This window comes from Ambystoma mexicanum, chromosome 4q (genome assembly GCF_040938575.1).
Source record: "Ambystoma mexicanum isolate Mex_15411 chromosome 4q, UKY_AmexF1_1, whole genome shotgun sequence".
NCBI classification, from domain to species: domain Eukaryota; kingdom Metazoa; phylum Chordata; class Amphibia; order Caudata; family Ambystomatidae; genus Ambystoma; species Ambystoma mexicanum.
Window position 1 is genome coordinate 983,958,148 of NC_090928.1, and position 15,750 is coordinate 983,973,897.

A 15,750-nucleotide genomic window follows, 5' to 3' on the forward strand; every position below is an offset into this window, starting at 1 on the left:
TCACGGGGGAGGAGGTCGAGGAGGCCATCAAGTCGCTTAAAACACGAGCCCCAGGCCCGGACGGCTTTTCGACCAGATTCTATAAACTTTTCAGGCCACAACTGACCCCCCATCTGGTGAGCCTGTTCAACTCCTTCAGAGACACAGGCGCGGTCACCCCATTGATGCAGGAATCAACCACCATCCTCCTGCCCAAACCAGGAAAGGACCCAAGGAGTCTAGCCTCTTACAGACCGATAGCACTCTTAAACATTGATGCAAATATATATTCAAAAATCCTGGCAAACAGGCCTGAATCGCGTTCTCCCGAAGATCATTCATCCCGACCAAGCAGGCTTCATCCTCCATCGATCAGCGGAGACAACATACGGAGAACCCTGAACCTGGTGGACCTCGCCTCCCGGAACTCCCAAAAACTGGTCTTAGTGGCTCTGGACGCAGCCAAGGCATTTGATCGAGTAGATTGGCCCTTTATGAAACTTACCCTAGAGGCCTTCGGCTTCAGGTCAACTTTTCAGACAATGGTGCTGGCCAACTATAAGAGCCCAAGTACGAGTCTAATAATTAATGGACACAGCTCAGCTCCGATCCCCCTATCATGCGGAACTCAGCAGGGCTGCCCGCTATCACCCTTACTCTTCGCTCTCACCATGGAGCCTTTGGCCCAAAGGATTAGGGGAAACGATCAAATTAAAGGGCTGCAGGACGGCCCCAACCAACATAAAATCGCCCTATACGCGGACGATGTCCTACTCACGATCTCAGAAGTCCAATCATCATTGAAACAGGCAATACGAGAACTTACCACCTATGGTGAGGTCTCAGGCTTCCCTATAAACTTTGACAAATCCTCGGCCATGGGCATCGGGCTCACTCCAGCAGAACGGGAGCCACTGACGTCGATGTGCCCGATGACAAGGGTGAAGAAGGCCATCCCCTACCTAGGGGTCCACATCCCGGCTAACCCAAGAGACACATACAAAGCCAAGTTCCCCCGGCTACTGAAAGAACTGGAAGGTGACTTGAAACGATGGGAGACCCAAGAGATCTCACTGCTGGGGCGCATCACAGCATGCTAGATGAACCTACTGCCGAGGTTCCTATACGCCTGCGCCTCCCTCCCAGTAGCGATCCCCATACCAACCCTCAATGACATCCAAAGGAAAATGCTGAAATTCATCTGGAAAGGTAAGAGAGCGAGAATCCCTCTCAAAACGATGCTGGAGGGCTCCAAGCTAGGAGGTCTGGGGGTCCCGGACTTGAGGGCCTATAGTGTGGCAGCAAACTAGCACAGTTTCAGGCATGGCAGACCGTAACAAACCGCCCCAGGTGGGTAGAGCTGGAACAATCACAAACACCTTTACCCTTGCGATTTCTGCCACACATTCCGCCCCCCCTTAGAACACACTGGGGAGACCTCCTCCTATCAACTAAACACACCCTTAGCTCCTGGGACTGGGCTCTTAAAGCAGAAGGGAGTGCCCAGAGGACTTAGCCCACGCTCCCCGGTCTTCCATAACCCATCCTTCTCACCCGGAGCAGACCCCCGCAATTTCCGGAACTGGACAAATGGCGGGCTGGAGACCATAGACCAGCTATATATGGGAGGGACACCCCTCACATTCGCCCAATGCAAGGAGAAGTTCCAACTCCAGGAAAGGGACAGATTCACCTATATCCATCTACGCCACTGGTGCTCGCACCCCCAGACTCTGCAGGCAGCAACTCGCCCGCCCACCGCCCGGGAGCTGACACTGGGGGACCTTCCAACTCGGGGCAGGGTATCCACCCTATATAGGCGCTTCTTAAGGGACTTCCTGTCCACAAAGACCCGCTGCATGCCTCAATGGGAGGCGGACCTGGGCCATCCGGTCGAGGACCAAACCTGGGTGGACATCTGGACCAGAACACATACCTCCTCCACCTGCGTTACCAATACAGAATGTGCGTACAAGGTGCTCCTCCGGTGTTATTACCCGCCCCTTCGACTTCACCACATGAACCCACATGTGGATCATGCCTGCTGGAGAGGATGTGGTCACCCAGGCTCTTTCTTCCATATGTGGTGGGCTTGTCCAAAGATACGACAGTTCTGGAGGACATACCTAGAGACCATCGCACAAATTACGGGAACAGCGATTCCTCTGGAACCTGAACCAGTCTTGCTGGGAGCCCAGATCCCCGCAATCTACCCGCGCTCCGGGACCAAGTCTAAACTATTGACACACTGCCTTCTGGCGGGGAAAACAGTGTTGGCCAGGGCCTGGAAATCCCCAGAAGGACCTCACATAGCCCAATGGTGGTCTAAACTCTGGGACATCCTGATCGCGGAGAAGGTCACGGCAGCACAGGCGGGAACGCTCCACTGCTTTCAGAATGTTTGGAGCCCAGTGCTGGAATACGACCAGCGCTTCCCCGCCCAGACCTACAAACCGACCAGGGCCCGATGGATCTTGAAACACCAAGAGGACCCTGGGGAAGACACATAGACGCTAAGGGGCGAACTGGACGACCCAGAAAGAAAATTCCGCCTCCAAACATGAGGGGGGGAGAGGCCAAAGGGAGGTGGGAGGGAGGAAGCCTGATGGGGGAAATGAGGACTGGGGTTCGAAGAACCTGAATACGCATTGCTTGTGATATGTCATGATTTGTATATTTGCCATCCTGCCTTGATTTAAAATAAACAAAGTTAAAAAAAAAATAAAATAGCATGGTGTTCTGGTCCATATTACCCCTTGCTATGATGGGAAGAGCAGCACTGCTCAAAATGGTGGTTTTGCCCAGAAATTTGCATTTTTTTGTGAATGTCCCATACTTGATCCCCTGACGCTTTTTTGTTAGACTCCATAGCCTGTGCTTCATTTGGCACAACTCTAGGAATAGGGTGGCCCTGTGGAAACTACAGAACACATGTGATAAGGGGGGCATAAACCTGCCTAACTTTGAATTGTATTACTTGGCGGGGGCAGCTATTATATGTGGCTAGGTGGTTGTCTGCAGAGGACTCGGCGGAAGCTAAAGTCCTTTTGCAGGGTGACTCAGTCCCATACTTCCTAAAAGAGACAGTGTGGCTGCATAAAACAAAAGTGGCGGAGATGGGAGACTGTTGGTGCTGGGCTGGGAGGTCTGGCGCAGGGCATGGAGAACTGTGGGCGACCCAGACCTGCTCTCTCAGCAGGTCCCGATGGTGGCGCTTTGTGGGGAAGACTCCCAACTGTTTAAAGGGGTTCGCAGATACTGAAAACCGGTGGGCCTAGCCACCCTCGGAGAGATATGGCAGGAGGGGGAGGCATTGGAATTCCAGAGGTTGCAGGAGGAGACAGGAGTACATGGGGGCCAATATATTACTTAGACCAGGCTTATGAAACGGGTGAGGGAGAGGTGGCCTGAGACGGTACTTGCGGAAGAACCCGATACCACCCTAGAAATGATGTATGATGTCTCGGAGGGTGGGCACAATATATCTCGGATATATGAGCTGTTGAGTGCGAAGGCAGAAAAGGAGCTGCTCCAGCTGAGTCTTGACTGGGAGGAGGAGGTGGGTGAACCCATGACAGAGGGACAGTGGGATAGAGCCCAAAGGTATCATAAGACGGTGTCTCGGAATGCGAGGCTCCAGCAGATCCAGCTATGTCACCCACAGAGCTTATTTGACCCCCGGAAGAATAGCCAGGTTTGGTGGCTCGGCTATACAGAAATGCCCCAGGTGTGGGGAGGAGGAGGCAGGGCTGTTACATATGTTCTGGGCTTGCCGAGAGGTGCAGAGATTCTGGGTAGAAATAAAGATAAGAATGGCCAGTTGTGGGGTGGTGCTTGAAGTGCATGCATGCTTGGGAATTTCCATAGGCCACATAATCTAAAACATATTAGCAAGATGAAGGACCTGGCCTATATCTTGGCCCAGCGAAGAATTGCTATGTGGTGGAAAGCGGCCCATCGGCCTAGAGTGGAGATGTGGTGGGCAGACCTCTTGAAATGGTCAGAAGCAGAAACTGCGGTATGGTATGAAGCAATCACTAGGGGGGAGAGGAGGAAGTAGGCCCCCTGATAGCCTGGAGACAACTGGTGGCCTCGATGGCAAATCCCCACCAGGTCAATCATGAAACAGAAGACTCGGATGAGTCGACAAGAGTTGAGACACCTGAAGCAGCTCAGGTAGATGGCACGGATATGACGGCTCAAGTTTGTGGGGAGGGAGGGGGGAGGACGGAGGATAACACTGAATAATGTGATGCCTTAATATCGATCATGAACGTCCTAAATGGTTGTAAAGTTTGGTGTGTTGTTTGTTTAAAATAATAAAAACTGTTTGAAAAAAAAATGGTTGCTCTGGTCTGGTGCCAATTGTGGTGCGGGTTTGGATGTCCGGGTTTTTGTTGTGACAATTGGTGTGTGTAATCTGTTTGCCCGACTATGGTGGTGCAATGGCATGCGGGAGCTCCATGCACGGCTATTGTGGTGCCACATAGTGAGTGGGATTCAGATGCCCGTATGTTGTGGGATGTGGATTCCCGGTGGTGTGTGCCTATTGGTGGTACGTGGATGCCGACAGTTTGTTTGGTGTCAAATACGTTGTGGTTTGCTTTAGGCGGTCAGTGTGGTTAGAACCCTGTTTTTGTGTTTTGGCACAACTAGTTGTTGGCGGATGATGAAGTTAGGTTATAGGTGTGATGTTTAGTTGGTGTAGGTTTTGTGCTGCAAGGTGGGCTGGTTCCTTTGTGCGAGTTCCATAATAGGCCTGTTATGGTGCTGTTGATAGTTCTGGTGGTGGCATGGCTTTTTGGTAGCTATCTTAAAGTTGTCTGGAGGGGTATAGCTTTATTGCTTGGAGTGGTTGGCTGGATAGGTGAACTTAGAAGGATAGTCTGTGGTTTGTGGTCTTATTGTGGTCCAACATATTGTTAGCGGCGACTGTTCCTTCTGTCTCTTCTGTAGTGTTAGTATTGTTATGTAAGGGGGAGATGTGTTGGGTTTTACCTTATCTTGTCTCATGTATACTATACCTACCCCTATTGTACTTACCTGTAATTTACGAATCCAGTAAAGCTGCCTACATTCCCTTAGGCTCCAGAGTAATCTGTCCAACCCTAAAACCTTAAATGTAACTAGCCTATCATCCTGCTGTGGAGAACATAAGCATTTGAAAAGGAGAGATGTGCCTGGTCACCCAATACAACTGGTACAAGCTTATATGGGAAGTGAAAAAATAGCAGCCACAGACTGGGAGGGGGCAAAATGAGATTTTGATGTATTGGAGCAGGGAGATTTTGTAATGCAACACCAGAATAGTGTGTAAAACACAGGGCAATAACTGCTGACGTAAAAAAGAAATTATATGGTTTTATAGTAATACCCATTTTCATATGATTCTATGCACAGCGATTGAGTTACACAATTGGAGACACACAATATGAGAGACGAGTGTTTTGGCATCATAACCTCTTATGGGGTGATTTTAGTAATACAGTGCAAGGTGCACGAAAAAGTGAAATAATGTGGTGTAGTTTAATGACATTGATTGGGTTGTACATAGTTTACCTAAAATAGATTACTCAATCCAATACAACCCAATTGGGGTTTTCATAGCAGAGAAGAGAAGCCGTGGACTCCCCAAAGCAGTTCATGGTTTGCAAAGAAACCAGTCATCAGTGAGGTTACCCCCCAGGGTTAAAATCACCATGGTGAGTAACACGCCCTGCAGGCTACTTGGCTGGTATCAACATCACAAAGGGGGAAAGGGGTGGCAATATGGGAGCAAATCAAAACCAGGAGCAGGAATACAGTGGAATATTAACAAGGAAAATAAGGTTCAAAGCATAAGAATGGTGCATTACCTAGGAGTGAGAGTCAATGTAAATGGGGCAAAGGGATACAGCACAATATGTAATGTACCCCCTATGTACGTTATACGGATATTGCAAGTCACTGAGAAGTTTCGTGGCGAAATAAACGAGGCCGAAGGCGGAGTTCCTTTATAAGATCACTGAACGCCACAGTGATTTGCAATATTTTTTTATATGTGGTATGGGGTTTTTTATTCTCTAAAATACATGGCTATACATTGTCATTCCTTTGAATACCACCTCTCTGCATAATATAATGTAAGATACCTTCCTTTGGTTGATCCATATAATCAATGTAGAATCTGTTTGGATTTAAAAAGGCAAAAATGCAGCTCCCAATGTGTTGCAGAAAAATAGTTCAAGCTGTTTAATAAAAATGCATGCAGATTCTTGCTCACATGTGTTAAACTCCAGCACTGGCAAATACACATTCTACTATAAACAGTTTCTTGTCAATTAATGGACACAGAAAACAGTTCTGAGAGCAAGGCATTTGAATAGCTTTTCATGGCTTTAAGTGCTGCAGTGACATCTGGAATTCTCTCTGCTGGCTCAAGCTGCAATCGTTTTGACATCATAATTGAAGCGTAATAACTTTTCTGTTCTGATTACAGAACAGTTGTGATGCCATTTTCTTATTACAGGTCAAATGTGATGTGACAACTAGCTTGTAATAAGAACATGATTTCCACACTATTATACAGATATTGCCGGCTGGAGTGTATGTATTTTTTATGGGATAAAGCACCCACTACCGTACATTATACCGATATTGCAGAGCACCGAGGAGATCTTTGACCAAGTGGAAGAATGAGGACATAGGCAGAGTTTCTTTATAAGGTCCTAGAACTCTAAGGTGAACTGCAATATCCTAATGGTGTGCAGTACTTTATTCTGTATAACACATGGTCACGCCTTTGTCAACGCCACTTCTTGGTCTCTTATCGGGCCTGATGCAAGAAATAGTCCGGTTTTATCTTGAATACATGTATACACGGATGTGCTAGAGAAGCATGCTAATTTACCACTTGTAACGTGTTGCATATATTTGAAGCCATTATATTCAAAATGCATTTCAGAACTGGGTTGTGGTTTAGAATAAGTGGTATCATGCACATTGATCCCTGCTCTGCATTGGTAAAGCGCAGCAGTACACTAAAGGTTACTATATAGAATGGTAGGGGCTTGTTAAAATGATGCATTATAAAGAAGGGCATGGAAAAAGCTTGTCAGGGCTTTAAAGTGCTTTAGTGGCATTTGGAATTATTTGGTGCCTTTCATACAGCGTGCTGGTTCTGGCAGCAGCCATTGTGATGTCACTACTCAACTGTAATAAGAGGAGTGATGTCATTTTTTATCACAGGTCTAGACGGACAGGCTTTTATACAGCTGTTGCAGGCTTCCAGGTGTCCTAAGGTAATTATTCGCAGGCTTTTAGGGGCTATAGCAGACTGCTCAGTATTATTAGATAATAGAGCTAAAATGTCCCTGATTATCGTGTAGCCATTCAAGTTCGAAGTCCCCATCTGTTTTAAGTGTGGAGTGATGTACGTCAGGGGTAAAGGTAGGTTGCAGAATGTCAAAAACAATGTATTGCAATCGCTCTCTGTAGCGGCCGTAATTACACGGCTCACACATCGCTTAAATGTAGACTTTTTTTGCATATCTGTTTTTTATTTATTTACCCCGCAACTTTATCATTAAGGGCGAGCGGAAAAGCTTCACCTTTCATGTGCTCTCTGTGATTCCTGATAAATTTCCTTTCCTTCGGTCTGGCATTTGCTCCAGCAGGCAGCCTTCCTTCAAGTGCCGCGTTGATTGATGTGTTATCTTTGATATCTTCCATTAGCCTCCAGGAGCACCAAGTTCAAGGCCCTCTTGGAACCTAAGGAGCCCTGCCGAGGAACTGAAGGCCTTCCGAGTCCTTGGCGTGATTGACAAGGTAATTCTTCAGCCTCTCTTCAAGAGTTCAGTCATAAATCGACTGCCTGCTGACATTTGCTCTTTGAAGCCGCGGATCTTAGGATATGAAACAAAAGGGTAAAATGACTCAGATGCATCTGCACTTTAGAATAACAAAAGCAGAAGGAAGGGGCCTTTTATGTGCGCAATTCATGTAAGGTCATGCAAAATATATTTAAGGCAGAGGATAAAGGTACATGTTTGTTGGTGTTCGGCAGCTAAAGGCCAAGCTCCCGAGCACGGCCTCGCTATAGATCCGTGTTCTGACATGGGCATCCAGGCCCGATTTTGCTTTGAGTTCACCGATGGAAATCAGTTTTAGGTACATTTGCAAGTGACATTAGGTGTCCTCTTAGCTGGGTTTTATTTAGGTTTGCTGAGGTGCAACACAAGCCTCCTAAATTGGTGAACCAAAGAACCAGATATATTGAACACATCCTCTATTAAGATGCAAGTAAACAAACGGGGTGGGGCACACAGCTTGAATGTACAGTGACCCAACAGTAGAGGTGTACACTCGATTAGAGGCATCTGAGTCACACCGTCATTTCTTGGTAAAGAGGGGCAGGGGTTAGGTTGGCCAGGGGATAGAAGGTTTAGGGTGGCTGGGGCGTTTGAATAAGATGGATTTAATAACCTGTAAGAGTTAGCCTGGGATAGGCAAGGCAAGGCACCTGCAGAGAGAGGAACACAAGCCATAGCGACTTGCGCTGTGGAATCTAAGAGAGAAGGGGCGGATAAGCAGGGTAGGGGAATGCCAGCATATATCGGCAACATGCGGGTCTATTTGGTTGGAATCCTGTCCAAGTGCTTTGGAGTAAGATCAAAAGGAAAGGCCATGGGAAGATTTGAAAGGCACTCTAAAGATTGGCTCAGTTTGCATTTTAAAATTCATATGTTATTTATAGATCATGGATATAAATGTGTGGAAGCCCTCCAGGCTGTTTGCCGATGTGTGATGTAACTGAGGTCTAGGGCAGAAGGATAGGATTTGTGTTTCACAATTCCCCAAGTTGGCACCGTTATGCATTTTATATAGCCCAGATAAGTTCTATTTTATTTATGCAAATTTACCCATAGAGAGTGGCCTCTCTACTTTGGATGCTCATATGTCCATGTTTTCTGTTAAGTTCAATGACGATGCGTTAACATGAACGTATCATAATTTGTAAATAAGTATTAAGATGTTTCGAGTATTGGCATCACGATCTATCTGTGCACACCAAGCACGATGCCGTTGTATATGGTTTTGTGTTTGGAGAATGCGGTATGTCCATGAATGTAAGTATCCTATACCAAAAGCTCATTTCAGAAATACCGTTTTCCCATTTAAAAAGAACTTTGTTACACCTTGCCTTTTTTCCCAAAAATCTAAACTATTTCCATTTCATATTTGTTCACCATGCATGACAAACCTTCAAAGGAAAATCCCCGGATATTTATCAGTCCACGTCCCATCTGTGTTTTGTCTAGACCAATGATGCACAACACTATGGGCCTCATTACGACTCAGGCGGTAAGGGTTTTACGTCGGCGTTAACAGCGCCGACCCTTACCGCCTGAGTACGAGGTCCCTTAGCGCCATGGCGGACTTAACACCTGCTTTTAGCAGGTGTTAAAATCCATGGCGCTAAGGGACCATGGAGTTAATTACGCCACCGTAATTTACGGTGGCGTAATTAACGCCTTCCCCACTCCCATTATGCCCTATGGGGCAAAAATGGGAATGGGGAAGGGTAAATGGGGATTGGGGACTTACCGCCCCGCCAACCTCGGAATGGGGCGGTAAGTCCGCCAACCACCATGGCGTAAACGTACGACCCAGGCGGTAACTTACCGCCTGGGTCGTAATGAGGCCCTATGACAATTTTCTATTTTCCTGTTGCAGTCCCATCCGTCTCTCGCTCATTGTGTATGTTTTCTGAGTTTGCTATGCCAAAGCATTGTCGATTGTGTATGTTTTAATGCAAGTACAATGTGCACCCGTTGTACTGGAATATGTGTATGTAATTCCTGACCTGAAGAAAAAGTATTGTGGCGAATTGTTACCCAGAGCATGAACGACAGGCAAATAAACGTGTGTGGTAAGACTTTTTAAAAATCATATCTTTATTGATATTTAAAAATCTAAAACAAACAAAACAATGTGGGAGAGAAGGCAAATAGCACATGTTAATATTGCCATTTTGGGGGGGGGGGGGAGGGGTGGTGGTGGTGGGGGGGGGGGTGGTGTGTGTGTGTGTGTGTGTGTGTGTGTGTGTGTGTGTGTGTGTGTGTGTGTGTGTGTGTGTGTGTGTGTGTGTGTGTGTGTGTGTGTGTGTGTGTGTGTGTGTGTGTGTGTGTGTGTGTGTGTGTGTGTGTGTGTGTGTGTGTGTGTGTGTGTGTGTGTGTGTGTGTGTGTGTGTGTGTGTGTGTGTGTGTGTGTGTGTGTGTGTGTGTGTGTGTGTGTGTGTGTGTGTGTGTGTGTGTGTGTGTGTGTGTGTGTGTGTGTGTGTGATATTCACAGATTACATGAGAGTAACTACCCAACAGTATTCATCCACACATTCAAAATAAATGTGTGCTCAAGGGGGCATGAGATTAGAGGGGTAGCCAACAGAAAGGAGGAGGGCATTTCAAGTGGAATAGAAAGGGTCACCACTGTCTTGCCTGGCTCTTGCTCTGCTGATATCATTATCAGCAATGGACCACTTAACCAAATCCCTTTTTTCTCTCATCAAAGGAGGAAGCCACCTTATCTTTACATTTCTCTTCTATGAGGTGCTTTAACTACATCGAACCCAGAGTGATAAACCTAGTGGTCAGCACATCCATTAAGGCTTTTTTCAATCTCGGATTGTCGTTGGAAGGTTAAGCTCCCAGTCTTCTTGCTTCTGCTTCAGCAAGGGAACACAAACTCAGAGACCTACCTTTAAGCCCTTGTGACATGAGTGGGAAGCAGTTTCTCAGAGACCTTCCATCAACGGTTTGTCACATTAGACGGAAACAGTCTCTCAGAGGCTTACTGTCACCTTGTTACATCAGAACGAAGCACACCATCTCACAAGTTTATCGTCAAGTTCTTGTGGGCGTAGTACCACACGTAGTCTCTTAGAGTCTAAGCCTTAGCCTCTTGTCTTTTAGTGATTTGAACAGTTCTCAGAGGCATAGAATTAGCCTCTTGGCTTTGTCAGCAGTTTGAACCGCTCTGAGGAGTAAATCAACCCTATTCACTTTGTCGGTGTGATGAGCATTTCGCAGAGGCACACACCTGTCTACTTGGCTTCATCAACAATATATACAGTTAAAGAGACTCACACCCAGTCGCTTGATTTAATCAGCAGGTTGAACTGTTCTCAGAGGCATACACCTATCCTCTTGGCTTTGTCAGCCAATTTAAAATGGCAACAGATGTTGTCTGCAGCTTCTGCTTTTGGCTACATCTGAAGCGCATCAGGGATTTCTCTATGTCTTCTAGTCTAGTCTGCTATGGAGTCTGTAAATTGAGTGAGGTCAGCGGTTTGTATTCCTTCAGCTCTAGATGTCACTGCCGATTATCTTCAACCTATACACTGATAAGAGAGGAGATAAGCCCCCCCCCCCCGTCCAGTTTTGCGATTGGTCTGAGGGTCTTCAACCCATCCTTCCTTCACATCATGGTTTGCTTCTTTTCTTTCAGAGCGGCAGCAACAGGTGGAGATGGGTGGGTCACCTCGAGCTCTCTTCCACAGCTGTGCAAAGTCCCTCAGTTCTTATTACTTTCTCCCCTTTGTTTGATTTATAGCTGCGCCCCCTGATGGACCTACTTAGGAAGCATAAGGTCCATTTCCACTCCTAGGCGGATGACACGCAGGTGTTTATCAAAATAGGGAATGTGGAAGAGACTTTTCTGACGGTTGAACAGTGCCTGGTGGAAGTTAGGGGATGAATGTCCTCTAACTGACATTCTATTTAATGGCAGCAAAACGGAAGTAGTGCTGTTCGGGCCCAAACCCCTTCTCGACCAAAGTAGGCGCCCAGGTCCACCATCTTTTTTGGGCTCAGATCTTCTGTTTCCCCCTACAATAAGAAGCTTAGGCTGCGTCTGGCAAGAAAATGTGGGGTGCACAGTACAGGTGAGGACCAAGGTGCAGTCAGTATTTGGCACCTTGCACCTCTTGCGACAGGCTCTTCCGTTCATACTGGCTGAGGATCATCCAGTGGTTGTTGGGGCCCTGGTGAATTCTTGTCTTGATCATTTTACCAGCTGTTGCCAGGCACCCCACGTACTCAAATTCAGCACCTGCAAAAAGCTCAAAATGCTGCCGTGAGACTGATTTTAAGACTAAGGAAGCCCTCCCCAATGTAAAGAATACAGCGATCCTTACACTGGCTCACCATTAAGGATCGAGTCTTTTTTAAAATGTCTACTTTTTAAATGTGCAAACAATTTGGCCCTAGCATATCTATCCAAATAAATCAGCTGGTACCACCCAACTCGGCAGCTGCAATCCAGTGATAAACTGCTACTGCAAATTCCCCTCTCAAGCTGTGTGTCTAGACAAGACCGCAGATTGAGTTTACGGGCCAAAATGATGGAATAGGCTACCTTTTGGGGATCAGGGCCCTCAAATCTTTTTATATCAGTTTCGTAGGGTTCTGAAAATACATCTATTTAAGTAATCCGGATAGGTAAGATGTACTAATGTGGATCTGATCATTCGCTTGGATGGATTCCTTGTAACAAGTTTTTTCTTGGCGCTCCCTCCATGATGTCTATTTTAATTTGCACCTATAAAAGATGTGTGCCATACAAATACCTCAAAATCCCAAAAAATAATTCATTCTAACGTGGCAGTGTCACATGACTTTGACCACAAAAGGTATTCATGTGACGGCTGCTATTTTGGATTTCCCATTCTAGCAAAAGAACTGGCGACTCCCCAGCCTTTCTCTTGTTTAACGTCTTGGTCTCTCTGTACCCTTCTGACGTTTCATGTAACCTGTCTCGAGACTTCACAGACCACCAGACAGATTCAGTGTCAGCACTTCTGTGGAAATGGTAGTTTCTATGTCCCTTTTCATTTTTCAATGCAGTACATGACTTTTAATTTCCCCAATGTATTCAATGTATTGCGTGACTTTTTTATTTTTCCCAAATATATTTTCCTCTGTGTGGGCGGGGGGCGTGGACCCAAGCCATGATCCCTCCAACAACCAGTTCTACCTGTTGCTCAGCTTCAGTCTGGAACCCCTTTCAACTCTTGCTCCCACTTGCCCCCACCCTATAATTTCTATCTCCCATTTGTCCTGGCATGAAGCGTCTCTGAGCCTAGCAAAACGAGTTCCACTTGTGTCCATCATGGGTGGGGGCTGTGGAAATACTTCATAAAACGTTTTGGAACTTTAGGAAAACCTCAACATCTATACAGATAAGTGCTTTTCTTTTCAAAATATGGAAGAAAAGTGGAAAGCTCTTTTCAAGGCATGCCAGTCATATGGAATCAAGAAGTTGTATGGGGGAGACAGGCGTTCTGAATGTATATATTGTTTCTATCCAAATCACATTCAGGAAGATTGTGAAATGTTTGCCACCTTTAGCACAACAACCCTCAAAGACAGAAAGATGAGACTGGCCCTATGGCTTCATGAGTTAAAGTACCCCGCCCTTCCCCTTCAGAGACTGAGTCCTCTAAAAGTGTGGTGGAGGACAGAGCAGATAAGCCCAAATCTCATAAAAGGGCTAGGTCATAAGAGAGAATGTTGTCTTCTTTCAAAAGAAAAAAGGAAGGAAAATCGGATCGCCAATGACGGATCCTCCACAGACGAAACCTTTGTTGGAACTCACATTAAGTGCTGTGATGACGAGCGCAACGGCCCCTGCCATAGCCTTAAAGTCGACATCACAGTCGTCGACGACACCATCAAAGTCACTGTCGGCGGCCATCAAAGCATCGCTGACAAACTCGTCAACGGGAAAACAAGGTACGATTAAAACTTGTCATCTACACGCCCATCGACCATCCACGGAAAGCTATGCAATGTCGACAGCAACATTGATGGTACAGGGAAAGTCACCAATGCCATTGGTATCAGCACCGTCAATGGGGGCCCCCAAGAAAGGATGTTAAAGCATCCTCGTCCACGGAAACGCATAAAGTCACCAAAATCAGGCAACACAAGTCTGGGGACAAACAGATGCCAGATAAAAAGGGACATGAGCCTATAGATGACTCTACACCAGTGGACCAGGGCCCGATAGTTATCAAGCTTCCTCTCAGGCCCTTAGTCACCCAACGCCATGAAAGGCCAGGCCATAATATTCAGGAAGTGGAGAACCATCACCACCTCACTCAAGCAAAGGGGCTTCTGACCATCACATAGCATCCAAGGGTCTAGCCCTATGGCCAGTCTCGTTGATTCTACCAGACAAGATACTGGAGCACCATATCGATACAGATTTTGAACAGGGATACTCACCTCAGTTCTCAGAGGAAGACCAGTATTCGCCACGGGAAGCACCCATGAGAACAACATTGCAAAAGTCACCATATCCTACATTACCAACGCCGGTTGGACTTCCCCCAACCAACAGAACCCCTGCTGAACCCGCAGTCTGTTATCGCTACAGGTCTTATCCACTCTCCAGTCTCTGCTTCAACAATTGGATAATAGACTACCAGTTGGCCAAGTCCAGTCACAGGTACCTGATGAGGTGCTGGGTCCCTCAGAGAAGCCCCATAATCCTAGCAGAAAGACTCAGCAAGAACAAGAGGGTGTTCCTAAAAGCAATACACCTACAAGGCGTACAGTCTCGCTAGAAAGAGAGCCTCCTGTGTGACCTATGAGGCAGACTAGACTAAGTAGAACCAGCAGCCCTGTCGGAACATGAAACGCTTCCCCAAGGTCGCTATACACCCCATACAGTCAGGAAGAGGGACAGCTCCAATCCTCTTCCACGGATGATGAGGGGGCAATAGCGACACTGATGTCTCTACCTCCAAATCACCACAGCCAGACAACTGGAAGGACACGGACATGGATCTTAACCAAGACTCAGAAGAACCGTTGCGTTAGTCACCACCTGACGACACAACAGCATTTCACAATACAGTCCAAAAGGCATGTGAGGAATTTGGCCTAACACCCGCTGAGCAGACAAAAGGATTGCTTCCTTTTTGACTTACTGCACAAGCGCCAAAAGGCAGTAAGGTCCACTCCGATTCTAGACCATGCTTGGGAGGAAGGACTATTACTCATAAAAAAAACCCTTCTCACAGCCAGCATTAAAAGGCTGCTTGGAAAAGAAATGGAAGGCACCGTAGGTGTCCTCAAAATGACTCATGTCTCAACGAAGCCCTGACTCAGTAGTGTCAGCTTTGGCAGGTGGAAAATAAAATGCTCAAGGTCAGAAGTGTGCAATGCTACCTGACAATGACAGCAGGAAACAAGAAACATTTGGCAAGACAAATTTGGCCACAGACCAACATTTTGACCCCAAAACTGATGCCACATTTAAAGCGATACAAAAAACAGACACAGATACGGCGAAGTTGCTTACCACCCTGACAGTGAGACTCACTTTTCGCTCCTTCTGTTGAGTTTTGGGTCACTCCACAGCGACCAATAGAGGTGGTAAAGTATACCCACGAGGGGCATCCTACTCACAAACCTATTACCAGGGGTATCGTCAAGTGTACCCGTACAAGCATAAGGACTACAAACAACCCCCAAGAAGATGGCAGACAACCTCTCCCCCAAGGGGAAGGCAGCAAAAACAAGCCTGACTTCCACGGACCCCCACTGTCGAGCTGCAGCAAGTGGGGGGAAACTTGCAGTACCATCGGCAGCATTGGCAACAGTTAACAGACAGCTGGGTGTTGGTCATCGTACAAAAAAGACACATAATAGAGTTACAGGGAAACCACTCTCCGGCGCCTCCACTATTTCAGCACCAACCAGACTTGGACATCTTAATAAGCCAAGT

General features: G+C 46.7%; 1 protein-coding gene across 6 annotated transcripts in view; it reads left to right on the plus strand.

The window, feature by feature from the left end:
• RPS6KC1 (ribosomal protein S6 kinase C1) overlaps positions 1 to 15,750 on the plus strand; it is a 1,976,431-nt gene that overhangs the window by 1,098,841 nt on the left and 861,840 nt on the right. For all 6 annotated transcript variants that reach the window (XR_011268209.1, XM_069608548.1, XM_069608550.1 and 3 more), the window contains one exon: positions 7,693 to 7,785. Coding sequence is in view for 5 of the 6 variants with exons in the window: in XM_069608548.1 (XP_069464649.1) it covers positions 7,693 to 7,785 (93 nt within the window). In the remaining variant the exon portion in view is untranslated. The remainder of the gene's footprint in view (positions 1 to 7,692; positions 7,786 to 15,750) is intronic.